Consider the following 27,426-nt stretch of genomic DNA (forward strand, 5'->3'; position numbering starts at 1 on the left):
TTATCTGGGCGATTTTCTGGCTGTAATTGCTTGAACACTTAGTAATTTTCTAACCAGCATGGGCTACCCTCTCCCTCTTAGAAACCCTATTCAGAGTCAAAGTCTATTATTGTATGGACATTCACTGGATATCCACCCTATAGCTTCACAACTCTACTCCTCATCTCTCTTAATCACATAACTCCGTACTTCCAGGCAGACACAGCTATAATTAGTGGCAATACATTTTAATTCAGTAGACCTGAGTGATCATTTTCAGGAACATCTATAGGCTAATAATACATTTTCAGTCAATTCTGTGTACTCGAAGCTAACTTCTCCATAGCACACTTTTAAAATAAATTGCTATAATAAATAAATAGATACATTTTAAAAGGCAGGTGTCATAAAATCAAAATAGCAAACAGGATATAATTGCAAGAAGACATTATTTGAGTTACAGACAATCTCAGAGGCAAAAAACAGGCAGAGGGTCAAGCAATGAACAATCATCAACAAATCGGCCAAACCGAGCAGAGTCGGGAGACAAAAGAACCAGGTCAAACACAAAGAAGGAAATAGCACTGTTGGTAATATATGCTTGTAGCAAACACAAGAGACTTTACCACAGGTACACCCAAACAGGGTTTTAAATATGGAAGGGACGTGGGTGTGGCCAGTGATCTGTGAGAGAGGAAGGATGCTGGATGGAGCTGTGGTAGGTGATGCGGAGATGTGGTTATAGCAGATCTTTTGGCCACTCATTAATGATGCCCATATACCAGGGGTTGCAGGGTTCTCGTCCATTCAGTCAGTAAACTGGCTATAAAATGGAGAGGAGTTTGTTTGGTGCAGTTATACAGTTGGTGTATCCAGTAAAGTTAATGCAAGGCATGATGTACCAGTGGCATATATTGATGCTGAATCAAAATAGAAACAACCTAAATTCTTCATGATTTTCATTCATAATTTTAAAAATTTAGTTGCAAAGAATATTTCGACTAGCTTGAGATTGATGTAGGACATGTTCATGAATAAAAATGAGCAAATTTGTTTATTGCCACAGAACTGTGGGAGAGCTGGCTGACATGGGCTAAGGACACTTTAACTAAAAGTATTTAATAGTAAGGGAATTTAAATGATCATTCTGCCAGACAATGTGTAAACTACATGTGAGTTTAAGTGATGGGTTTGTTAAAACAATGACCGTCTGGGTCTAAGGGTGTTTTCTTCTTAAAGTCACCTTAAAGGCACTTAACATAATACTCATATGTTTCCTATAAAAATGTACAGAACGTACCTCATGGTAATGAGGTACCATCTGACCTAGATCATTGTGTAAAGAGATAATATGGCCCTAAAGATGAAAATCCAGTTTTAGAAATTCTTCATATCCCTTCTGAAAACATATCTTTACTCGTGTGGACAAATTCTTTTGGTGTTTGAAATAGGTTTATCAAAGTGTTTGGTTCACATACATAGTGTAATTTATTAATAAAATAGTATATAAATGCCTAAAATGAAATGTCATAAAATCATTTATTGAGTAAAAGTGTAGTCTGTCAATTACATTCACCAAATTCTTAGAGGGATGAAATAACATGTGACTGAACAATGACATTTTACTACATACCAAACAATATCAGTATATCAATACATCAAGTTTCATGTGTGCAAATGAAAAATTATAATGGATCAACGATACCCAAAATGGAAAAAAACAGAAAAAACTCATGAACAATAACAACAACAACAAAAATAATTTACACTAAGTTTCTTTGCATGTTTTCAATTGCCATGCCATGCAGCAAAACAGCTTCTGTTCAGCTGCATACAGAAGGCCACATCACACTCCCTGCACTTCCAAGGTGTGTCCTTTCGCAGGCCTTGACTGTGTCTTTCGCACCTGGTGCTGCTGCGTCAACATCAGCTATGGGCACAGGAAGATAACCTGTGTGTGCCTTGATACGAGTTGTGTGCAGAGGCCTGCCACAGAGATCAGCGATCAGCATCTCCATGAAAGCTCTGTGCACGTCGGTTGCTTTTGTTGGACCGTACAGAGTTCCTTGTGAAGAATGAAGCTGTCGGTTGTATCAATGTCCAGAAAATGATCAAATATCTTTCCGTACCAGCGCATGGTTTTATGCTGTGCAGAGTAATACTGAATGAGCTGGTCTGACCAATGAACTCCACCTATGTGCAACCGGTGTGGGACAGGGGAATGATATCCTTGTCCTGGAGCCATCTTGCTGTTTAATCCTCCTCTGAACAGTTTCACCAAAATGCGCTGTGTGAATTGTGGGGCAGAGTGATACCTCCCTCATGTCCATCCATTTGACATAAACAATGGGACCATCCTATATCCATCTCATTGAGCCCCTCTCTGAGCTTTTAGTGAGAGCATTCCTATCTGTCTGCGGGCAGGCCCTGCGGGTCTCCCTGCAAGTCCCGCAGGTGGAAAATCGGCGCTCATAGAGAGCCCTGAAGAGACTGGGGCTAGAATAAAAATTGTCCATGTATATGTGGTAGCCTGTGCCCAGGTAACCTGGCTGCACAAGGGGCATGTCCATGTCCAGATGGGATGTCATTTTTGCCAGTGTAAATGGAAAAGTCAACTGTGTAGTCAACCAAGACGAACAGTTTGATTCCCTATTTTGTGTGTTTTGCCTTCATGTACTGGGCCATCCCAGTCTTAGCCTTGGAGACAACCATTCTTTCATCCATAGCCAGCTCTCTGTGGGGATGATAAATTGATTTGCATGTATTTTTGAGGGTGTCCAACAGAGGTTTTAGCAGGAAGAGTCTATCATGCTGCGCCATGCACTTTTTCTGTCATTATGGACATCTTCATCAGGGTTGCTAATATGAAGATTCCAAGATATTGTTCTGTATCTGTCCCATGACATGACCTACGATGGCAGAGGTGATCGTGCTTCCAGTAATCAGCAATGTACAGAAGCAGCCCTGTGTATTTATAAACATCCCCTACATCCAAGTCGATCCATTTGTACTTCTTTCCCTGTGATATATTTTTAGCAGCCTGCTTGTTTGTGTTTTGGCACTGTGTTTGTACTGTTTGTACAGGGAAGAAAAGTTTGAAGAGCTCAAGGGTTGTCTACGTGGAGGTATAAATGAGCTGTGGTCCTGGTGTCCTAGCTGATTGAAACCTGGCACAGAAGGAACTGTGTCCAGGTCTTTGTCTGTCTTCCAGGGCAACGTAGCTAGCTGATGTGTAGGTGGGGGCGCTGGTGGCTGTGGTGAAAGAACTGTGGTTGACTGCGGACGTGCACCCCCGCGTGTGTCTCGAGGCCAGGGACACGGTTACAGTGCCTGTGCTGACTGTAGGCGTTGCAGCACAGCGCCGAAAGCATTTATGTGAAGGCGCTTCTGTCTATGTATGTATGCGCCCGTTGTCTGTCCGTGTTTGTAGGTGCATCACTCCATGGGGAAACTGTAGTACTGACCCGAGAGAGGCACGCACTTTGCCTCTCTCCCTGTCTGGTGAGGGTCTCCCAGGTGGGAGGGTCCTGGCCTGCCTTGTGCTGGGTGGGCACCGGGCATGGCCGTACTGTGTATATGTGTGTGTACGGCAGCCTGGAGTTCGCTATCCCGGAAGGGGGAAGCGTCGGGAAACATGTCCCTGGGGAGGGGTTGTCATCAGGGAATGTCTCCCCCCACGCAGGGTGTGCTGGACTGCCCTGAAGGAGGCAGAGATCCTGCCTCCCTCCCTCCTGTTGAGAGGTCTCCCGGGACATCGGTTCCTTGCCCACCTCATGTTGGGTGGGCACCAGGCAAAGCCGTACTGTGTGTGTACACGGCGGCCTGGGGCTTGTAGTCCTTGGGAGGGCGTTCTGTCACGGGACGCCCCCCCCCCCCGAGTCACGTGATACGGTCTGCGGCGTGTGGGGGGGGTTCATTCATGTTTGTAGCCACACCCCAGTGAAGGCACGCACCTGTACGGGGTTAAGTGTTAGCGTGCGTCTGTCTATTTAAACCCCCGTCAGTGCGTCCCTCACCATTGGTCTTTGTTTGTTTGTTAGCATTTGAATGTAATACCCCGAATCATGTTTGTCTAGCCTGTGTTAAATGTTAAAGGCGTTAGTGTTGAGTGTGGATCGTTAATGTTATTTGTGATTGCCACCATCTTCTATATGTTTGTGTCATTAAATGTTTCACTCCGTCGAGAGAGTCTGTGCGTCCTGCTCCACGCCCTTCGGCACTCGTGCATTCGTTAAAGTTATAGCGATATTGTAAAGTAAATTCACTTACCCATCTTCAAACGGATCTCTTTTACTTTCGTATTCTTCTTCATCAAATTGATCAAACCCCTCAGGATCTGAAGTTCCGTTATCTTCGTCGCTACATTCCAAAATCGGTTCGGCAAAATCAGCATCTGTTAGCTTTTTGCACATCATCCCACTAGACATCGCGGATGCCAAATGAATGAAGGGTTAAACCGTTAGTGATTTCCTGATTAACTGTTGGTCAGTTTCATACATCAATCCACCAATCACACACACGGCGAGAGCAGCTAGATAAATCCTTAGAGATTTCTTTAGTGTCAGTTTCTCAAACACACGAATCACACGGTGAGAGGTAGATGACATGTATCTTAACCTGTGTCCATAGTCTCATAACTCCAGATACAAGTGACATCCAATCCAAAAACTGAAAGAACATTTTTTGACCTGCATTACTGGGCTATGCTCTCAAAGGTATTAATAGAAACAACATATTTGACCCCAGAAGCTAAATCGCTCAATTACATAAATATGCATAAAAAATAAAGCTACACAAATACTAAAAATATCAGTGGCGGAGGGCTCCTATGGATGGATAGCAGTTGATGTCAAATAAAAATTTGGGGTAATCTGAAGAAAGGTTGCAAAAAATGTAAACTTCCCCAGTTTTAGGAGTACTGACACAAATGTGGCATAACAACATCCCTAAAATTGCACATCACTTTGTGTAGCACTCACCTGTGGATCTACAAGATGAAAGCGCAAACGGGTCTGCAGTAACAACTAATTAAGTACCAATTAAATCAAACTGAATTAAACCACAAAATAATTGTATGCTGATATCACTTGATTGCCAGAGTCCAGTTCCACTCTCAGGCTAGTACCCTCAAAAGCACATACACACATGATGCTGCTGTACTGAAAATGAGCAATTCTGTGTATGTTATGGCAAAGCAAACAATGTAATGTAATGAGCATGCAACCAGATGCATTTTTAAATCTGGGATTTTTTTTTAAAGCTTGATTGTTTGATTTTATCAAACAACACAGCATTCCCACACTGCATAATATGCAGTGCATATAATAAAAACAGGACCAGACAGGGATAACACAGAAAAGCCCAAAGACTTATTTCCACTGTGATCCCCATAAATAAACTTGCACATAGCAAGCATGGCACCATAATACAAAATCACTGTACATATCAATACAGTCATTTAAAATTAACAATTAAAATCCATCAGCATCATTTAAACTTTTTAAAACTAGCAATTAACCACCAAATTCCCCCACTTGTATAACCATTTCTTGGCATGTCTAAACCCTCGCAAACTATCAACCATTTTAATATGTCCTGGCAGCTGATACACAGAGTTGCTGTTGCATACATTAAAGAATGCAGACACACTCTACTTTTGCTAAGAGAGACAGAGTCTTTATTATCATTATACATTAGTAGAATGAAATTTCATTAACAGCCCAAAGCAGCAAAATATACAAATATAAATTTACATGGGTGGCAGAATGTGCAGTAAATTGTTATTAGCCTGAACGACAGTTATATATTCCCTGCATATGTAAAATGAGTGTTCATTGAATGTGTAAAAGGTGCAGAGTGTAGTGTTAAAAGTACAAGGTGACAGTCTGTGGGAGGTGGAGGAGGTAATCAGTGAGGTTTTATTGAAGCCACAGCGTTTGGAAAGAAGCTGATTCTCATTCTGCTGGTCTGTGTGTGGACAGCCCTGTACCAGATGGAAGCACATTGAAGAGGCACATTTGGCAGGCATAGACACTGGCCATGTTGGAAATGATCCTTTCTGCTGCTCTGACCATGTGATGCAGCGCCTTTGTCTTTACAGTATGCAACTGAAGTACCACATAATCACGCCTTGGGAGAGGTTGCTGTCGATGACCCTGCGGTAGAAGTTCATCAAGAGCTTTTGTGGTAGCTGAGCCTTTTTTCAGCTTCCTTAAGAAGCACTTTGTTGTGTCCTCTTTATCAGACATGAGGTGTTAGGAGAACATGTTAGGTGCCTGTTTATGTTGACACTGAGGAACTTCACACTCCTCACACATTCTACTGCTTCCCCAGATATGTGGAGGGGGAGGCGGTCTGGCTTCCTTCTGCTGAAGTTCATGATGATCTCCTTAGTCTTGGAGGTGTTAAGCACTAAGTTGTTGACTTAAGTACCAAGTTGCTGACAGCATTCTCCTAGACATTCCACCTTATTCTTGTAGGCACACTCATCGCCCTCTGAAATATGGCCCACTATTGTGGTGTCGCCTGCATATTTTATGAGGAAGAATTTGAGGAACGATTGGGGGTGCAGTCGTGTGTAAACAGGGCGACAAGCATGGGGCTCAGTACACAGTCCTGCGGGGTCACGGTTTTCAGGATATGAGGAGGTGTGGTTTCCGATCCTGAGTCTCTGTGGTCTGTCAGACATGAAGTCCACGACATCAGTACCCCAATTTGCTGACCAGTTTGTGAGGGATAATGGTGTTAAAAGTTTATTTATCACATACGTAGTGATACATGGCACAACTAGCAGTGAAATGCTTTGACGGCTGCCTGCTCACATGAAATGTGAAGATATAAAGATATATAGATAGATAATATAACTAAGAGAAAAACAGCAGACTGTAGTTACAATATATACAATGTATATACACTAATAATAAACAGTATAGGGATATAGGGATTGGCGGTGGTGAGCATTGTATGGCTGAGTGTAAAGTGCAGTGTATAGTTGAGAACAGTGTGTAGTTGAGAACAGTGTGTAGTTGAGAACAGTGTATAGCTGAGAACAGTGTGTAGTTGAGAACAGTGCATAGCTGAGAACAGTGTATAGTTGAGAACAGTGTATAGCTGAGAACAGTGTATAGCTGAGAACAGTGTATAGCTGAGAGCAATGTTGAGTAGAGTGTATAGATGAGTTTAAAGTGCAAGGTGCAGAATGTGCAAAATGGATATGCAGGATGCTACTGTGTAATTGAAAAGAAGGTCATGAATAAGCAGATAGTAATAATTAGCAATAATTATGAATGAATAAATAACAGTAATGAATAGATATTATTTATACAATAATGTATATATAATTTGTAAATAAGTAACAGTGATTAATTTATGGTGAAAAGCCAACATATGTTTTTGGTTGTTCTGGGTGTATTGGTGCCATAGTATTGGTGCCATAGAAACTGTATCCTCCATAGAGCAGTGTGACCTGTGGGCAAACTGATGCTGGTCCAAATCCAAAGGGATGATGACTTTGATGTGGGAAAGCACCAGCCTCCCAAAACATTTCATGTCTGCCGACGTTAGTGCAACTGTTCTATAGTCACTGTGGCCTTTCACAGCAGTTTTTGGGGGGATCCGGATGATTGTGGAGTTCTTAAAGCATGTTGGGATCTTTAATGCCTTTTTAAGGTTTCTTTCGGCTGATGAGTGAGCCTGTCTGTCTCTTGACCTGAAAGCCATGTCCTGACTTCTGATCAGAGCCCAGACATTGTTGTAATGGCCCGAGTGCCGCAGGGTGAGGAGCAGGACGCACAGACTCCATCGATGCAGACAGACATTTATTAGCAAATGAAGAAGACAACAGCACTCATATATAACGTAAATGATGAACATGGAGGCAAATACGTGTAACACTGACAATGTGAACACAAACAAAGGCAACATGAACAATAACCGACAATACTGCACACACCAGCAGGGGTTTAAATACATATAGACAAACACTAAACCATGTGCAGGTGTGTGCTAACAAGGAAGGCGTGGTTACAAACAAGACAAATACAATGATTACACGTGACTAGTGGGGAGAGGAGCACTCCGTGACAATTGTTCTTCATCCATGGCTTTAAAACAAGGAGGAATCAAATCTATGTACTATCTAGTAGAATAACAATAAACATCTTTAACCTGATTAAAATATTTTTTAAGATACTGTGGAACAACCCTATGTACAAGCTTATATATAACTCTCATGGAGAGTCTATCTTGATTTTTTAACCATCTATTTATTTCATAATGAGACAATTCTATTTGTGTTCCCACAGGAAGATTTAAAATAACCAAAATTAGTTTCTTTTGTTTGACATGTTTGAGGAAATGATTTCTGTAGCATCTCTTAAGAATCTAGCTGGAATATTGTGAAACCGGGTGCTTTAGAACAGTTTATGTTCCTAAGCCTCTCAAGCACAACGTCCTCAGAAATGTGCCTAAAAGAATCTACTATGTACTGTACCCCTCGCTGTTTATAATAATAGACATAACTCTCTCCATACTGCCCAGACTGACCAAGGAGCTTATCCACCTCCTTTTTTTCAATTACTAACTAGCCGTTTGTATATTTTTTAAATAGGAATTTGTACAGGATGTCCCTACAAATGAAATAATCTAGTGGACTCTTCCCTGATAAACAATAATTAAATAATTAAATAGATGCATTTTCTTAAAATAATCACTGGTTTCCACTTTCCTCTGTTGCTGTAGGCTGAACTCCGGATGTGTGTGGAGACTGCTGATTGGCGGGGAATGTGTTGGTGTGCAGTGCTTCTGTTGATAATGGGTGTGTCTGAATCAGGGGAACCACCCTGGCCCTGTCCTCAATGTTGCGAGTGCTCACCTGAAAATCTCATGGTCAACTGCTCCTCAAACAACTTGACCTCTGTACCTGACAACATCAATGCCAAAACCCATCACTTAAACCTAGCCAATAATCTCCTTAAGACACTCAGACATCGGCAGTTCTCTACTCTTTCACAGCTACAAGAACTGGATCTGAGTGAGAACATTCTGTCAACAATTGAAGTGGAAGCCTTCCATGGCCTGCAGAACCTTCTCACGCTGCGGCTGTCACAGAACCGACTCAAGATCCTTCCAGTCGGCGCATTCTCTGGACTTCCAAGTCTCCACCTCCTGGACATCAGTGAAAATGAGATTCTTATTTTTTTAGACTACACATTCCGTGAGATGACGTCTTTGCGAAAGCTGGAGGCAAGCGAGAATGACCTTTTGTTTATCTCCAAACGCGCCTTCAGCGGCCTGTTGAACCTACGGGAGCTGAGCCTGGACAGGTCTAACCTTACGTCGGTCCCAAGTGAGGCACTGTCACAGCTCACTGGGCTGTCATGCCTGCGTTTATGTCTAGCTGAGCTCACGATACTGCCCAACAACTCATTCAGACGGCTGGGACGGCTAAGGGAGCTGACCGTGTCCAACTGTCCCTTGCTGGGCTCACTTGCCACTAACAGCCTGATCGGCCTAAACCTCACTTCCTTGACACTTACCTACTGCAACCTGAGCTCTGTTCCCTATGTCCCTCTGCAACACTTGGTCTACCTGTGCTACTTGGACCTGTCCTATAACCCCATCATCTCCATCCATCCTAACCTGCTGGGAGACCTACTTCGGCTGCAGGAGTTCCACTTGGTTGGTGGGAGTCTCCTGAGAGTGGAGCCAGGTGCATTTCATGGCCTCGTCTATATCCGCTTGCTCAACATGTCATCCAATCAGCTAGTGACGCTGGAGGAAACAGCCTTTCACTCAGTGGGTACCCTTGAGGTTCTTCGGCTGGATAATAACCCACTCATCTGTGACTGCCGCCTGCTCTGGGTTTGGCGTCACCATTTGCACCTGGACTTTGACAAAAAGCCACCTATCTGCAACTTACCTGTGCATGTACAGGGTAGAATGATCCAGGACTTCACACAAGTTCAACTTCCAGGTCTGTTCACTTGTCGGCAGGCGCGTATTCTGAACCGCAAGCCCCAGGAAGTGCGCACTGATGAGGGTCATACGGTCCAGTTCTTCTGCCAGGTGGATGGAGACCCCACCCCCTCCATCATCTGGCTGAGCCCTCATCGCACCCTCCTGTCCACTACTGGTCGGATCCGTGTGTTGTCCAACGGGACCCTTGAAGTGCGATACTCACAGGTGCAGGACAGTGGATATTACCACTGTTTCGCCTCCAATGCAGCAGGGAATGACAGCATTTCCGTCAGTCTCCAGGTACGGGGCTTTCCTGCTTCTTCACCACGGAACCGTTCAATCCACTTTTTCATGGAGGGCTGGAGCTTCACATCCACTCAGTCACCCGTCAATGACTCCCAGGGTCTACGGCCATTTCCATTTGACATGAAGACACTGATCATCGCTGTGACTATGGGCTTCTTGTCATTCCTGAGCTCGGTGGCAGTCTGTTTTGTGTTCATGTTCTTCTGGAGTCAAAGCAAGGGGCAGATCAAACATACAGCCACCATTGACTTTGTACCTCACAGTGCAGGGGCAGGACCAGCCAGAGGAGGGAGTGGTACAGATAATAACAGGTTGACCATGAAGCTTTTATGATGAAACAAAGAATGCATCAGGGTTTGGATGATGCACTTTCATGGTAAAGCAGATACACAAAGCTTTTAAATACTTAACACCCTATTAAAAAGGAAAATGTGTTCAGCTGTGGGTGGGCTATAGGGGGCAGTCCTGAGGGGGTCATAAAGCCCATATGAAACAGCAGAGAACACATAAACTACTGCTTAGCCATAATACATGGAGCTAATGTGAGACGCATGGAGCTTTGCAACTGTAACCACAACGATTCCACCAGAAGATCTACCAGTCTGACTTAATTTAAGGAAGAAGGCAAATGCATGAAGTCTTTGATGCAAAGAGAAGATGCAAAATCCAGACTGATTTAAGGAAGTAGAGAGGCAGAGCGTCACGAGAATAACCAAAACGTTGTTTAGTATGAAGTCTGACTCCACATGGGACCCAGTCTGAAGTGGCAGCAGCACAGACTCTGCTTTTTGGGACCTGCATGACAGCATGAGATTATTTAAAGATGAGTCCTGTGTTTATAGCTTTAAAGGCTTGAGTGCATGAGTGCATGTCGTGAGATGTTACATGTGCTAAAATTAGGTGATGTATGATTATGCACAATAGGCAGAAGAATACGTATGAATAGGTATGTACTCCGTTGTATGCATTAATTTTTTTTCTTGATTGCCTAAAGCTACTGCAAAACAGAATCAACCTTCACCTGAGAGTAACAGCAGTGTTCTGTAGTGAGAAATAAAAGCTAAAGCTTCGCATTTCATTTGCCAAACGCACCACAACATGGAAGCTTAAACTGGCACAGAAGCAGATTCACCAAAAAACAAAACAGGTGTTCATATGAAACTGTTCTTTTGCAAATCCCTGTTTCACCTACTGATCAGAATAAAAATGACTATAAATTCATGTGTACTATGAGTGTTATGAGCAGGCAATGAGAAATTCAAGCATGAAATCTTGGCTTTAGTGTACACACACACACACACACACACACACACACACACACACACACACACACACACACACACACACACACACCCATATATATATATATATATATATATATATATATATATATATATATATATATATATATATATATATATTCTCACAACTGTTGTCCTCTGTTCTCATTACCTTTATTGCTTGTACAAAGCTTTTTTTAATTAGGCTTATTTATACTACTATACATAATATAATACAAACTGTGTGAGTGCGCACTTTGTACAAGCTTTCTGTGGATGTGGGGGTCAGTGCTTCCAACGCACTGTGTCATTACCAATAGGCACTAAATACTTCCCAGCATGGGCTCAGGCCAGTGGGTGGGTGGTTTGCCTAATGGAACAATTCATCGCTTTACTCATGTACAAGTCCACATCCACGTGCTCATTTAAGTGAAAGTCCTAGTTCTTATGCGAATTGGTTTACCACTGATGACATTTCCAATAGTCTTAATGTTTTTTCTTTTACACTGTAATTTCTGATGACAAGGCGACAAGCCTGCAAAAGATGGATTGTAGAGGACGTCATAGCACCCCAGAGCGGCTCCACAACCTATTGATCCTCACCCACCGAGCAAACCTCCTTCTGTGGGTGTCTTACTACAGGACTGGGACAGTAGCGCAAGGGTGTGTTGTGTTTTCATTTGTGTGTGTTCTGTGTGTTTTTTACACCCCCCCTTTTAAAATCATAACTTAATCTTATAAGAGATTTTGTTTTGGTGTGTCCTGGGTTTTTTATTGCTGTGAACTGGCTAAAACTAAAACTAAAACTAAAATGATCAGTTTTGATTATTATTATCGTGTCTTTGAGTTGTTCAAGAACAACTATTCATCATGGTGTATGTCATGGTGAAATAATCAAAACAAGGTTTGAATGCCTTCGAGCTAGCTAGCGATAACTACCAGCTAAAAACAGACTGCGTGCAAAATAGCCTACTACATACTTCTCACGTACTGACTGGGCCCCAAATTAGTATGCTGTATGCAGTATTTGACCAAAATAAATTTTTCCAGTATGTAAACTATATCCGGATGACACATTACTTCCGGCAAATATTCCAGTATACACGAGCGCTATCTTCATGGTGTACTGCATCCCCCGTGCAACGGTGGTGGAAAATCTTTCCCAAGTGGGCAGAAATTTCGTATGTTCACGTGACCTTGTAGTATGGTTTGCATTTGTTGTTATGCTCTACTGCATACTACTACTAGGAACAGTATTCAGAATACAGTATATACTGAGTGAAGTATGCAGTACACAGTATGTAGTAGGCTATTTCCAACAGAGACACAGCTCGAGCTCAAGCGAACAAGCATTGCTCACAGCTGCCCTCTAGTGGTGAGGTTGCATCTGTAACTGAACGCACGATTTAAAAAAAGCAAATAGCTTTTACCTTTCCCCTTAGAATGATAGTTTTATAGTTTTTATAGGGTGCTGGTGCTGGTCCCACTGCTTCCAAGATGCCACTGTTCGGCCCCTGAGCAAGGCCCTAACCCTCAATTACTCAAGTTGTAGTCAGTCATAATTGTAAGTTGCTTTGGAGAAAAGTGTCAGGTAAATGTATTGAGTTGTCCATTGGTGGGTTACCCAAGTCCTAAAGGTCAGTAAATATAAGAATCATATACAATACTTAAAAATAATTATGTGGTATAGAACCAGCATGTAATAGAATATTAAGTGTTCTTAAATTGCAATACATGGTTAATATTAAAAATATTTATATAGCATAAGATCTATATAGGTCAAATGCTCAACTATAAGTATGTGACAGGAGAGCATATATGTAAAGAAACGTGTTACTACTGGAGCCATAATCTTGTAAATTAATATTTTTGATGAAAATACACATATAAATTTCTGATATATGATTTTATGCTCAGTGGAAATTATATTACACACACACACACACACACACACACACACACACACACACACACACACACACACACACACCCTCTCAACACTCACCTCATACACTTGCGTGTATTGCCACTTCATTAGTTACACCTACCTTTTAAGTGCATTTGACAGTCATGCAATTACAGACTATAGCACATCTGAGTCATCGACAGCCCATTCATGAGGTTCTTCTGTTGGCTCACTGGTGACCAGATATTATTTGCCGATCAGTGCCATTTAACAAATCAGTGCCACTGGCATTGGAAGGCAAGGGTAGTAATTGTAGTGCTTGTGTGAGTGGCACAGTAGTGTAGTTAAGCTTTTTCATGTATCAGTGTCACTACTGGGTTGAGAATGGTCTGCAACACAAAGACAGCTAGCAACATCTGCTTATAGCAGTCCATGATCCCCCCCCCCCCCCCAACTTTGGTAAATTTTTGGCTGAACATTTCATTTAAATGGTAGTATGGTCCTTAACAGAGTGGTAACTCTCTCTTAATATCAAATAACTGATACTGACTCAGTTTCTATGGTGATCTAGAAGTTGTTGCCACTATTATGAATACTTTAGGTTTGAAGACATCTGAATTACTTTTTCCTGTACGCTTGACCAAGCTCTGTACAGTAGAAGATGCAAATCTAATTTGTTAGACTGACATCAGGTACAAGAGTTGGAAGCAAATAAAAAAATTAAAAGAATCAGATGACCAAATTCAATTTTATATTCATCTTATACTTTACCTTGGGGAAGAGGGATTAAAGGTGATATGGAATGTCTGGAAATTATGCATTTTGGGTGTGTGTTTGTGTGTGTAGTCTTTATATGTACATGTGTGTGGTGGGCCTGTGAAAAGGAAATTAAGCATTTGGGGATACAGTCTCTGTGTGTATATATGTTAGTATATTCTTGCATGTCTGTGTGTGTGTGAGAGAGAGTGCAGTGGGATTAAGTAAGTAAGTAATTAAGTGTGTGTGTGTGTGTGTGTGTATTGGTGGGGGAGGGGGTTGTTCTGAGTCATGATGAGTAATCCTGTCAGATAGTGAGAAGAGCATCAACAGCTGAGAAAATGCACGAATACTAAAAAAGGAGTTTAGCAAGAGTTCCCGTCATTCATATACACGTGCACGCATCAACGCCATCACTCTCTGTGCAGCACAGTCATTATCTGCAACGTCTTTGTTAGTGTCGTTACATGGTTCATGATTAGCAAACCAAAAAACTTTGAAAAGATAAACTAAAGTAGTACTCACAAATTAGCATTGTTAAATGCACACCAAAACCATACTTTGATTTATTAATATAAAGCTTAAATCATATTCACTAATAATGACAACTCATATATTACATTATCACATTATCATATAGAATTCTCAGTGAATTCTGCAGGTAGGCTAGCTGATCTTTAGAACTTGGTTGTGATCTTATTCTAGCTCAGCTGTCTGAAACAGCTAATCATAAACTGGAAATGTCAAGCCAATGAACGCAAGTTATGTAGAGCAATTACGCGGGGCTGGAGGATCAGTCAAAAACGTTACAATGGCGCCATCTTCTGGTTCAGAGGAAGCTTTGTAAGAGCAGTGAACTATTACAACCCAGACACTACATTGCAATTTTTTAAAACAGGACAGATACAATTTATGCAAGCACGTTATTTGCAAATTATAACCACTTACTGCAAAATATGTGAATATTATATGTGTATATTATATATATTAACATATTATATACCCTATGCAAGTAGAATTATATAGAAATATAAACTTATGTTCAACTCACAAACAACTTTTGTAAATTCAAGCAAAACCAGTTCCACACAGGCCTATGTACTTGTATGGGCATCTAAACATTTTTAAATTTGGGGCAATTTTTGTACTAGGCAAATGTAGGGAGTTGCCTGGGACAGCCAGTTGCCTGGGAACCCCAGTTGCCTAGGACACCTGTTGTGGACATTACTTATTTAAATGAAATGTTTAACATTGTTGTTAAAATGGCTCAATGTGTTTATTGGTTAGTCTTTTTAGTCTAATTGGTGTATAATAAAATCAAAATGTATTTATACAGTGCTTTTTACAGCAGATGTTGTCACAAAGCAGCTTTACAAATGTTCAAGTCCAAGTCCCCAGTGAGCAAGACAAGGGCAACAGCGGCAAGGACAAACTCCCTAGTGCAAGATTCAAAGGGGAGCCCATCCTCCTCTAGCCAACAACGGTCACCACAATAATAATTTTAAGAGAAAAATACATTTAAAAAATGAAAAATAAGCAATTAATGTCTAGTCCAACTTTCTAGATGTCCTAGTCTTGTCCTGATGGTGTGCATGTGTCCAAAACCCATCCAGCAAGAGAACGTCCATTAAGGTCAACAGAGAAGTAGTTGGCTAGGGTGGTATTTTAAATGTGTTTACTGCCTTCATGTGTGTCTCTTGTCTAGTTATCTTCCCTGTTTTCCCTGTTAGAGTGTTCCCTTACTTGGTTTCTGTGTGTGTTTTTTTGAAGACTATGCCATTACCAGTACCAAGGCTGCTCCTTGATGTCTTTTGACTCTTCTTCTGCACAAATGGTACACTCATATCAAAAGTGGGATGCAGGTGCCAAGCAAGAAAAGAACTGTGGGGCACATCAACAAACACAAAGGTGGCAAAGACGTAGCCCAGAGGAAGAGTGTACCAAGCGGAACATATCTCCCTTCCTTGTTGGGTCCAGCTAGCCAACTGTGCGAGGTGGCTTGCTCAGGAAGTCAGCAAGGAGAACAGAGCAGTGGGACACAACAGCGGTGCCTAGCTGGTGCCTGCCAAGAGAATGATGACGTCAATGACAGAGACAGTGCCTTTCATGGTACAGTGGCCAGGGTTCCTGGGAACCATGCCTTGCACAGTAGATATGGTGCATTATGACTGGACTGTGGCTGTCATCTCAACACAACTATGCCTGGCACTAGAGGGAAGAGCACTGTTGGTGGATCTGCCGTTGAAACGACAGCTCTGAGAAGCAGAGACTGAAATTCTGAGAAGCAGAGGCTGAAGGTCTGAGAAGCAGAGCGTGAAGGTCTGAGAAGCTGAGACTGAAGTCTGAGTAGCAGAGAGTGAAGGTCTGAGAAGCAGAGGCTGAAGGTCTGAGAAGCAGAGGCTGAAGCTCTGAGAAGCAGAGAGTGAAGGTCTGAGAAGCAGAGGCTGAAGGTCTGAGAAGCAGAGAGTGAAATTCTGAGAAGCAGAGACTGAAATCTGAGTAGCAGAGAGTGAAGGTCTGAGAAGCAGAGGCTGAAGGTCTGAGAAGCAGAGAGTGAAGATCTGAGAAGCAGAGGCTGAAGGTTCTAAGAAGCAGAAACTGAAGATCTGAGAAGCAGAGGCTGAGAAGCAGAGAAAACAGCTCACTGCCCTCACTGGTGTCGCTGCCATGACCAGCACACTCCCTCGTGCTGGAAACGGTACTCCTGATTGCTGCTCGGAGGTGACGACCGCTCAACTCAAGTCTGTCGCTGGCAGCCGAGTCAGCATGAGAGGGGGAAAGCAGCTTCCAGTCATGGTGGGGGTTCTGAACAGAGTGCCTGAGTTCTGGCTCACGCCTACACAGGATGTGCCTACTCAGCTTGGCAGCCAAGGGCCGTGCCTGGACTCAGGGAGAAAACGTTGGGCGTACAGAAGAGACAAGTGAAGCTGTCCATGGCAGCTAGCAACGGAGCAGGGGCAGAGAGTCAGCACTTCCTGGCAGTGTGGCCCTCGTTTTCAGTGAGGGAAACCACCAGCTATGGAGGAGCTAAACACGCAGCATCAGAGCCAGCTGGTGAATCTCCTGTGGCGAAGCATGCTGTCAGGTCAAGGGCAACTTGACTTTTTGTGGGTGAAGACATCATAATTGGTTATGAATGCAACATTTAAACATGATTTTTTTTTTATTATGAATTCTGTTTGAAGAAAATGTCCAATTGAAATTATAACTGCAAAATTAAGACAAATGTAATTGTTTTAATTTAATTAATTTGTTTATATTATTTAAATTTGAGGACTTCTATTAGTGTGGCAAATGTGGTGGTAAGCTTTTATTTTAGGTTAGCAGTTGCCACCGTGTGCCATCCCGGCGGCCAATCTCCCAGTGGATGCCAAGGGTTCCAAATTCACTAAATCCCCAAATTTTTGTTTTGATTTGGCATTGTAGACTAAGGCAAAAATAAATTTGGGAAGACGTCCCAAAGCAAAACAGTTTGCGTTTTGGAAAGACGTTTTTATGTTTTTTTCGCGTAGTCAACATTTTATGCTTTGTGTTTAAAGTTTTGAAAAACTCAATCTTATCGAAATGAAACGCGCTCAAGCAACTGGACATATTAGAGGGACTATATTGCATGCGCAGCCGGAACCGCCGGCTGGCCAATCCCGCCTGTACCGTAGGGGTTGTTGCTGACCGTGGTGCTGGCGCCTGCGCCGCGTGCCAGGTGCTGAATGGGCAAGTCTGTGGAGGTTGCTGGACTCGTGCCATCGTCCATGAGTCATTTGTTTGCTTTTGCTAAGATATAGCTAACCGGACTACATCAGAAAATTATGTTTGTTGTTGTTTTGAATATTAGACATATTCTAAATTTAATTTCAAACATCAGTGCCTGTATGGACAGAAAACACTGAGTTCAAGTTTAGAGTTCTCACTTTACGAGTCTGTATGACAGCATGATGAAAAATTAAACTCAAACTTTTCGCTTACGTCATAAACAATTTGTGGCATACAATAGCCACGTGCGCGTCCCGCTCTACCTCCATTCCAGTCGGTCGTAGCTCCGGATTTTACCGCAATGCATCAGACGTAGTCTCACTCTGGCTCCCCCATCGCATGAACCGGGACAGGGGCAGCTAGACTCATACTCTCTTTACTGTCTGGCCAAAGCGTGTGTCAGCAGATTAAATACGAACCGCTGCCGGTTCCTTTCCGCGCAAGATTGAGCGTCGTGTGATCCTTGGAACCATTTTGAATTTTGGTTCAGGATGGTTTTTCAACCGATTACGAGTCCTCGTTAAACAGATAATTTGCCTGTCTCTCGTTTGGTTTTTTAATATACTTGCAATTCGCGTAGAAACCGTGTATGCCTAAGATACCAACCGACGGTGGACTTTTTCGGCCCAAAGGAAACGCGGAGAAAAAAACGGGAGAACGACGCCAGAAGGGCAGCGAGAGGACAGTAGCGCGTGAGCTGCCAAGAACAGTACCATTCTCAAGAAGATCATTGTGATCATCTTCAGCACAGTAGAATAATCTGCATGTAAAAGGAATGTGCTATATAATTGCCATAATTTAACTTCATGCAAATTGTTTATTTATTTTATTTATCTACTGACTATAATGCAAACAAGTAAAGTTCTGTGAGGATCTTGCAAACGCATGTGAGCAATTTATAAGCTACATTAACACATTTCTTACAGAAATCTCACATTTTCCCCAAGCGCTGATAAACGAATGAGTACATGTTTTTGAGGAGAAGACGTCTTTAATGCCAGTGGGCAGGAGTGTACCTGCAAGCAAAGCATGCGTAGCTGCACTGCGCGTGCGTAGAGCGGGGACGATGGTATTCTTATAGATCTCAGGATTCTAATATTCTCAGGACTTGCACTTGACTTTTCTGCACCTAAGTAATTGCCTGATTACAAGCGTACATAGGCAAGGTGTCTTTTTTTTCTTAAGGGGCAGTCTCGATTTTAAAAGCAGCAGTATTTTTTCCAAGTGCAGTAATAATTTGTTGTGCATGTCAAGCCAAAGAACAGAGGCACTTTGTGCATGTGTGTGAATGAATCTGGAATGTCCCACGACCTCTGTGCACGCATATGCGCACAGAGAGACCGGTGCCCCCTTTTGCACACGTCATGCAAAAGCTTCTCGACACCAGCTGCTGCTCTGGATATCTGCTTTAAACTTCAGTCTTAGCTGAAGCTTTATGACTTGAACTGCAGAATCTTTGATGCAAAGGTCCAAAAGCTGAGCAAGTCTTCCATAAATCTTCAGAGCAATATGAATGTTTTATTTGTTTGAAATACCTTTGAGTCTTAGTACAGGTAAAGAGGCATTTGTTAGTCAAACTCGCACAAAAGTTTATAGCTGACCAAGCGGTCAGCACAAAAGCAGAAACCTCATCGCAGCTAAAATTTCAGTGCTGCTGACACAAACTAAATAGCTCCGACGACTTGTGAGTCGTTACACAAGAAAACCTTCTGAAGACAGAGATCCACTGGTTTCTTTTACGAAGTAAGAACGTAATAAGGACGCAACAGATAACACTTCACATCCTGTCAGGCATGTCTGCCAGGCATTTCCTGTTCCTGTGCGTGCTCTGTGCTCTGTATGGTGAGTCGACATTTTTTATTAAGGCAGTGTCTAAATCTTAAGGAATGGTCAGTAGCACATACCTACATATATCCCTAGATTTGATCTGTTATTGTTTATTAAGCTATATGCTTACCTTAGCCAGTGGCACACCATGTGTGGCAGCATATGTTGTTGTGTCCTTTCTGGGTGAATTTGAATCATCTAGTCTCATCATCATCTAGAAAATTTTTAAGTCTCTTATACATCCCAGTCACATTCTCTATACACCCTTATACACTCCCCATCCCTCACCTTACACACCCTTATACACTCCCCATCCCTCACCCTACACACCCTTATACACTCCCTATCCCTCACCTTACACACCCTTATACACTCCCTATCCCTCACCCTACACACCCTTATACACTCCCCATCCCTCACCATGCACACCCTTATACACTCCATACCCCTCACCCTACAGACTCATATACAATTATACACTCCTTACCAATCACCCTACACACCCTTATACACTCCCTATCCCTCACCTTACACACCCTTATACACTCCCCATCCCTCACCCTACACACCCTTATACACTCCCTATCCCTCACCCTGCACACCCTTATACACTCCATACCCCTCACTGTACACACCCTCCTACACTCTCTACCCCTCACCCTACACTCCATTTTACACTAATACACTATCATCATACACACCCTTATACACTCCCTATCCCTCACCCTGCACACCCTTATACAATTATACACTCCCTACTGCTCACCATACACACCCTTATACACTCCCTACCAATCACCCTACACACCCTTATACACTGGCGAGAGTAAGAACTCTGCTGCTGTGTTCTCTAATGGCATCATCACTGCAGTAACATCTAGATGCTAACTGTAAACCATGCACACACGGTTGTGTTCATAAGAGTTGGTGACATCCCTGGTGCGTGCGTGCGTGTGTGCATTCGTGTATATGTGCACGCACGTGTGTGCGTGCATTTGTGTGTGCGTGTGTGTGCATATGCTCCAGTCTCTTTGTGCAGTGGGGCCTGTGCTGAGGTGGACTCAGACACACAGGCTGTGGCAGGGCAGAACTTCAAGCTGGGCTGCATCTCCTGTAAGATGAGAGGAGAGGTGGAGGCTTCCGCCACTGTAGACTGGTACTTCAGGGCGAAGGGAGAAACGGATTTTGCGCATGTGAGTTATCCAAACGCGTGTGCATTTCCTTACACATCTCTGGTGACCCTGCATGTGGCAGTATCCTGAATAAATTGGATACAAATAGGTTACAAGTTTGGAAAGAGGTTTCCAGTCCTTGAAAAGCCTTTTGAAGCCCTTGGTATGAGTTTGGGGATGTGGTGAGAAATGGGTTATGGGTAAAGGCAAGTCTGCATCAAACGCTGTGACACAGCATCAGTCGAAAACCGCTGCCGTTGTTTACGCAGATCTACTCCTATGATGACGAAAGTCCCACTATAATCGACGAGCGGTTCAAGGAGCGTGTGAACTGGACCGGCAGCAGGAAGACCAATGACCTGCAGGACGCCTCCATCTACCTCCTTAACGTGACCTTCAACGACTCGGGAGTGTACCGCTGTTTCTTTAGTCGCACTCTCAGCTACCAGTACTACGAGTACCAGACCACAGTCAGCAAGCTGGTGCACCTCACTGTGGTGGCCAAAGGTACCAGAGTAACTGCAGTAATATCCACACATCCTGAATATATTTCAATACTGGGCCTGGGCTCATAGTGACTGTCAAGGTCCTGTAGCCTCGTGCTCAGCCCCAGTGCAAAAGCGCATTTATATAAGAGCGACAATACGTTATATATAGATTAGATATTACATATTTTATATGATTATATACATTATAATGAAAGCCTAAGTGTAGTTGAGGAGAAACAGATCAACATCTACCCTTAGGCTTTAATTAAAAATGTGTTTATTTAACCATATGCTGCAGATGTACAGTATGGTATATAAAGCCCTTTCATCAAGACTGTCCCTCAGCTAGAGGTTGCTATCCAGCACGCACTGTACACTGTTACCATGGTTTCTGTTACTCCGTTACATTTCACTGAGCGTGATTACACAGCTAGATGCCTTGCTTTAAGATCTGTGACAATATGTAAAGAAAGTTGTTGTCTCCTCCTTATTGTAAGTCCCTTGAGGCTTGTAGTCTAATTTCTCTCTCTCTCTCTCTCTCTTTCTCTCTTTTTTTTTTCTTAGCGACGCGTGGTGTGGCCTCCATTGTTTCGGAGGTGATGATGTATGTGTCAATTATCGGCCTACAGCTGTGGCTTCTGGTGGAGATGGTTTATTGCTACCGAAAGATCGCTGCTGCGGGTGACGAGGCCCTGCGAGCCAGCGCGTCAGTATTACCCTCAACCTTCCCTGAGTGTCGCCCTCAACCTTCCCTGAGTGTCGCCCTCAACCTTCCCTGAGTGTCGCCCTCAACCTTCCCTGAGTGTCGCCCTCAACCTTCCCTGAGTGTCGCCCTCAACCTTGCCTCAGTGTCGCCCTCAACCTTGCCTCAGTGTCGCCCTCAACCTTGCCTCAGTGTCGCCCTCAACCTTGCCTCAGTGTCGCCCTCAACCTTGCCTCAGTGTCGCCCTCAACCTTCCCTGAGTGTCGCCCTCAACCTTCCCTGAGTGTCGCCCTCAACCTTCCCTGAGTGTCGCCCTCAACCTTCCCTGAGTGTCGCCCTCAACCTTCCCTGAGTGTCGCCCTCAACCTTCCCTGAGTGTCGCCCTCAACCTTCCCTGAGTGTCGCCCTCAACCTTGCCTCAGTGTCGCCCTCAACCTTGCCTCAGTGTCGCCCTCAACCTTCCCTGAGTGTCGCCCTCAACCTTCCCTGAGTGTCGCCCTCAACCTTCCCTGAGTGTCGCCCTCAACCTTCCCTGAGTGTCGCCCTCAACCTTCCCTGAGTGTCGCCCTCAACCTTCCCTGAGTGTCGCCCTCAACCTTCCCTGAGTGTCGCCCTCAACCTTCCCTGAGTGTCGCCCTCAACCTTCCCTCAGTGTCGCCCTCAACCTTGCCTCAGTGTCGCCCTCAACCTTGCCTCAGTGTCGCCCTCAACCTTCCCTGAGTGTCGCCCTCAACCTTCCCTGAGTGTCGCCCTCAACCTTCCCTGAGTGTGGCCCTCAACCTTGCCTCAGTGTGGCCCTCAACCTTGCCTCAGTGTGGCCCTCAACCTTGCCTCAGTGTCGCCCTCAACCTTGCCTCAGTGTCGCCCTTAACCTTGCCTCAGTGTCGCCCTTAACCTTGCCTCACCCTCAACCTTGCCTCAGTGTCGCCCTTAACCTTGCCTCAGTGTCGCCCTTAACCTTGCCTCAGTGTCGCTCTTAACCTTCCATCAGTATCGCCCTTAACCATCCTTCATTAGCATTGATTTCCACAAGAGGTGGATGTCTAAATACATTGCTATAATCTATTGTTCTCCTAAAATACATTAACAAGTCTATTCAATACAATTTGTAAGATTAAAATGTAGGAATATAAAATCTTATTGAATGTTATAATATATTAAGAGTAAATGCAGATAAACTATATTACTGTCACTTATAATAGTAACAACCTGAGGGTTAATGCCTATGTCACTCTTAGACATTGTGAGATTATCTGACGTATCCTCAGTCATACTCTTTAAGCATGCAGTAACTAAGTGATAATCTGACAATCTGAGAGCTAGCATGGTTTACCTGGTTTTTGTTTTCCACACAAAGTCACAGAGGGGAAGAGTACTGAAGTCACATGACTCACCCCCCCAAACACACATATACACACACACACAGTGGAGTTGGGCATGCTGGGCTTAAAGCAGCATGTGTGTCATGTGTACAGGATACACTCTTTGATAGACAGCAAGTGCACGATGGCTTTATTGCTATCTTCCATAACAAGCACACAGCCAGAACGCTACATCTTCAGATGATCTGAGGATTGAGATATTCAAACCCCAGGAGATCACAGTTAGAATGAATACAACAACCTCCCACACACACACCCCCACAAATACACATGCACGCATGCACTCATGTGCACACGCACACACACGTGCACAAGAAGACTCCAAGCTGGAGGAGAATATGGAGATAATCAGTCCAGAAGAATTACTAACAGGTGCAGGAACTCAAGGCAGAGTTGGAGATGTTCACACAGGCGTGGCCAGTGAACTGGACATGTAGCAGGGAGTGTTTGTGTGGACAGGTGACTGGGACAATTGACAGGGTTAAGATGTGACAGTGACACGCGCACATACATAATAAAGGCCAAATGGCTGGGGTGGCTAGTGATGACCTTCTAGGTTCCAGGGAGCCTTTAGTTAGACCAATAGAAATTGGACTGCCTTCACTGAGCAGGAGGACAGAGCGTCATATCAAATGTAATATTATAGTTTACAGAAGCAAACAGGCTAAAACGCCACCAAACAAATAGATACTGATCTCAAATAGACTGTCGTGCTGATCTGACTATTATCCTCCCCTAGCAATATCTTAATCACTGAAATTGATGTGACAAACCTGTGATTGGTCATTTTGAATATATGTTGTCTGATTATGTTGACATATGTTCTGTTAACCTTTGTGTGTGTGTGTGTGTGTGTGTGTGTGTGTGTGTGTGTGTGTGTGTGTGTGTGTGTGCATGTGTTTTCAGTGCGGAGTATTTAGCAATAGCATCGGAGAGCAAAGATAACTGTACAGGAGTGCAGGTGGCAGAATAATACAGGTGGGTTTACTGCAGTGTCACTCGCATCTGCGACGCCAGTATGATGTTCTCCCCAGTTCACCTCAAACGTGATAGATTAGCAAAAAACACAAATGAACAACTTAACTTCTCTGTGTGCCAGAATACTAGGAAGCACACAGCTGTTGCCCTATGCAGATTCGCCATACTTTATATTCTGTGCTACTCGGCACTGATGAACTGATTGTCAATTCCGGGACCGCCCTTTCAGTCCCTTTAGTACTCAGACCTTCACATTAACAATAACCCTCGACTTGAACGTGGACAAGGTCCATTAGCAACGAGATTTTATTACCTCCCATCTGGGCGTGGGAAGAGCTGTCCCAGTGAGTCCTGCGCGAGCATGGTCGTTAATAACAGCTGTCCATAGCTGGCAGCCTCTGCTTCGCACCGGCCGCCTCGTTTCCGATTCAGACCAAGGCAGAGGAAGGGCGAGCCTGGCCGGGTTGTGAAGCAGGGGTCACTCCTCACGTCTGTGGCCCGCTGGGAGGCACAGGGCGCCCATCACAGCCACCAGGGCAACGTCTTCTGTGTTTCGAAGCGGTGAATTTACTGCTTTGATTCTGTGTCTGAGTGTAATGTGTGTAGGCAGGAAAGCATCCTGTTGGTAATAAACGAGACTTGCTAAAATTGCTTTTAATTTTACACGCAATTTGAATTATAATTACTTCTATTGTTTCATTATTAAAATGTTTTATTATATAATGTTACTGAAATGCACCATTAATTATATGTACAGTCATTGGCCTATCCTGAAGTGAAGGTTATCGGTATGCATTGACTTGTTTGATTTTTTGTTTCCTGTATTTATACTGTGTCCAGGTTTTCCCTGCACTGTTTGCATGCGTTGGCAAGCTCCAGATGTCCTGATATCGTCGCAAACATCCAGCCAGTGTCTCCGTTCTCTTCTGCCGAGTCTTAACTCGGTCCACTACTGAAGCAGAGTCGTGTCTGCCAGTCCCAGGCCCAGACTCAGTACTGCCCCAGGTCTAACCCTCCATTGTGGCTCAGCTGTAGTCGATTCCTATATCCGTGCTAGTAGGGCCAGGAGAAGCCTGCTGTACAGAGAAGTGGTACTGGGACTGGGAAACTGCCATCTGCAGGGTGGTAAAACACTCCTAGTTTGCATGATTTTTAATAATAATTACGGAATGACTAGAGTGTCCCTTCTAACCAAGTATATTCTACACTCCACGCATATGCTGAATTAAGAAACCGACTTAAACATGCTTTTTTTACATACTGTATGTATTCCTGCATTGGAAATTAAAAATAAAAATAAAAATGCAATACTCTGATAGTGCACTAGAGGACAGTAAGGAGCACTGATTTCTACATAATTTTGCTTAGTTTCAGGGCCATATTTACCATGGTGTACTGCTATTGGTGCATGTGCTAGCAGCAAATGCTACATTGATATGCTGGCAGAACGGCTGGCTGCAGTTCCGCTTTCAGCCATTCTGTTCCTGTCATTCAATGTTGGAGGTTGGCAGACAACACCCTTAAAGGCTGGAACCTGCATGGGCGATGGTACATATGGCCAAGGCAGAGCTGAAAACCCCCGTTTTTTACAAGCTTTAGTTGAACTTGTGCTGCAGCAGCTGTCAGCCTACACAAAGCGTAGTCCCCATGGAGCAATGCCTGCTTGCTTATCCAATCAAGTAAATGTTCTTTAAGTTTAGACAGTAGTGCCTAAACTTAACATATCAATGACTAACACATAAATATTAATTAGTGAGTGTAATAAATCCTTAAGATATGTGAATAGAGAAACTGCACTGAATGCAAACTCAGTGGTAGATTACCTCTTTGCTAAAATGCAATATCAACAAATACTGTAGTATTAAGACTGACTTAGAGCCGAAATACTGTAGTATCAGGACTGTCTTGGAGCCCACATACTATAGTATCAAGACTGTCTTAGAGCCTAAATACTCTAGTACTAAGACTGTCTTAGAGCCCGAATACTGTAGTATCAGGACTGTCTTAGAGCCCGAATACTGTAGTATCAGGACTGTCTTAGAACCTAAATACTGTAGTACTAAGACTTTCTTAGAGCGTAAATACTGTAGTATCAGGACTGTCTTAGAGCCAGATACTGTAGTACTAAGACTGTCTTGGAGCCCAAGTGTTTGCACTTTAGTCTCTTGAGTAAATGCATGACCAATCAGCAACTCCGCAATGCAAATATATTAAAATCTTGTAACCTCCCTCTTCACCATGCTGCTTCACCATAATACTCACTGCTTGACAATGTTTAGGATAAATGTATCAGAGTGTTATGTGAAAAGCAAAACACAAGCTGTGAAAGAGACAGGCCTACTTCTTTTGGAGTATGTGGGGGGGGTGTGAAATTTAAATATGCAAATTAAATAATTAAAACAAATCTTTGTCTTTTTGTTTTATGTTAAATGAGCCTCACTGGAGTAATATACATTTGCATTGTGTGTGGGTGTGTGGCAGCATAGCTGTAATAACCAGCTCACATGCTAGTTATTAAAACTCTAAAGTAGAATTTTGGCAGTCTGCTGGCAGGTTTTAGTACTGCAATGACAAAATCTCTCAGATATTAACAATGTCGGTACTAAAATGTTCAAATGAATTCTGGTCAAAATTCTGAAAAAATTTCAGAAACTATCTCAACACATATTTACAGACACGAGGTGTAGACCTCTAATGAGCAAGCCAAAGGTGACGCGACAAGAATAAACCTCTTGGGTATGTATCTCAGTTAAGCTCCCTATACCGTGGATGTCTACCATGCTCTGTTAGTACTTTGATTATATTCTATTGTTTTGTGGTTCACATTCAGTGCTACTACCCATGCTCCAGTTATTGGTGTTTAATAGTTCTGTTTTTAGATTTTAGCAAGTGCTGAAGTCAACGTCCCAGTGTCAGTCCAGGTCCACAGAATGAGCTTCCAT

The 27,426-nt window shown here is 43.3% G+C and overlaps 2 protein-coding genes across 3 annotated transcripts in view; both read left to right on the top strand.

Annotated features, from left to right (window-relative positions):
* Window positions 1–11,443, top strand: part of LOC113586043 (leucine-rich repeat and immunoglobulin-like domain-containing nogo receptor-interacting protein 1) — a 27,816-nt gene extending 16,373 nt beyond the window's left edge. The window contains exon 2 of the mRNA XM_027023897.2: window positions 8,719–11,443. Coding sequence (XP_026879698.2) covers window positions 8,731–10,575 — 1,845 coding nt within the window. The 5' untranslated portion in view covers window positions 8,719–8,730 and the 3' untranslated portion in view covers window positions 10,576–11,443. The remainder of the gene's footprint in view (window positions 1–8,718) is intronic.
* A 6,679-nt stretch (window positions 11,444–18,122) lies between these two features.
* On the top strand, window positions 18,123–26,888 carry scn1bb (sodium channel, voltage-gated, type I, beta b). Of its 2 annotated transcripts, XM_035523547.1 has the most exons (6): window positions 18,141–19,776; window positions 20,788–20,954; window positions 21,203–21,440; window positions 21,986–22,127; window positions 24,413–24,484; window positions 25,325–26,888. In XM_035523547.1, the coding sequence occupies exons 1-5, from the start codon at window positions 19,728–19,730 to the stop codon at window positions 24,477–24,479; spliced, it is 663 nt and encodes a 220-aa protein (XP_035379440.1). In that variant the 5' UTR covers window positions 18,141–19,727; the 3' UTR covers window positions 24,480–24,484; window positions 25,325–26,888. The 2 variants fall into 2 exon arrangements, with proteins under 2 accessions (XP_035379439.1, XP_035379440.1); XM_035523546.1 differs by having other exon boundaries at window positions 18,123–20,954.
* The last annotated feature ends 538 nt before the right edge of the window (window positions 26,889–27,426 follow it).

Source organism: Electrophorus electricus, chromosome 2 (genome assembly GCF_013358815.1).
Source record: "Electrophorus electricus isolate fEleEle1 chromosome 2, fEleEle1.pri, whole genome shotgun sequence".
Lineage (NCBI taxonomy): Eukaryota > Metazoa > Chordata > Actinopteri > Gymnotiformes > Gymnotidae > Electrophorus > Electrophorus electricus.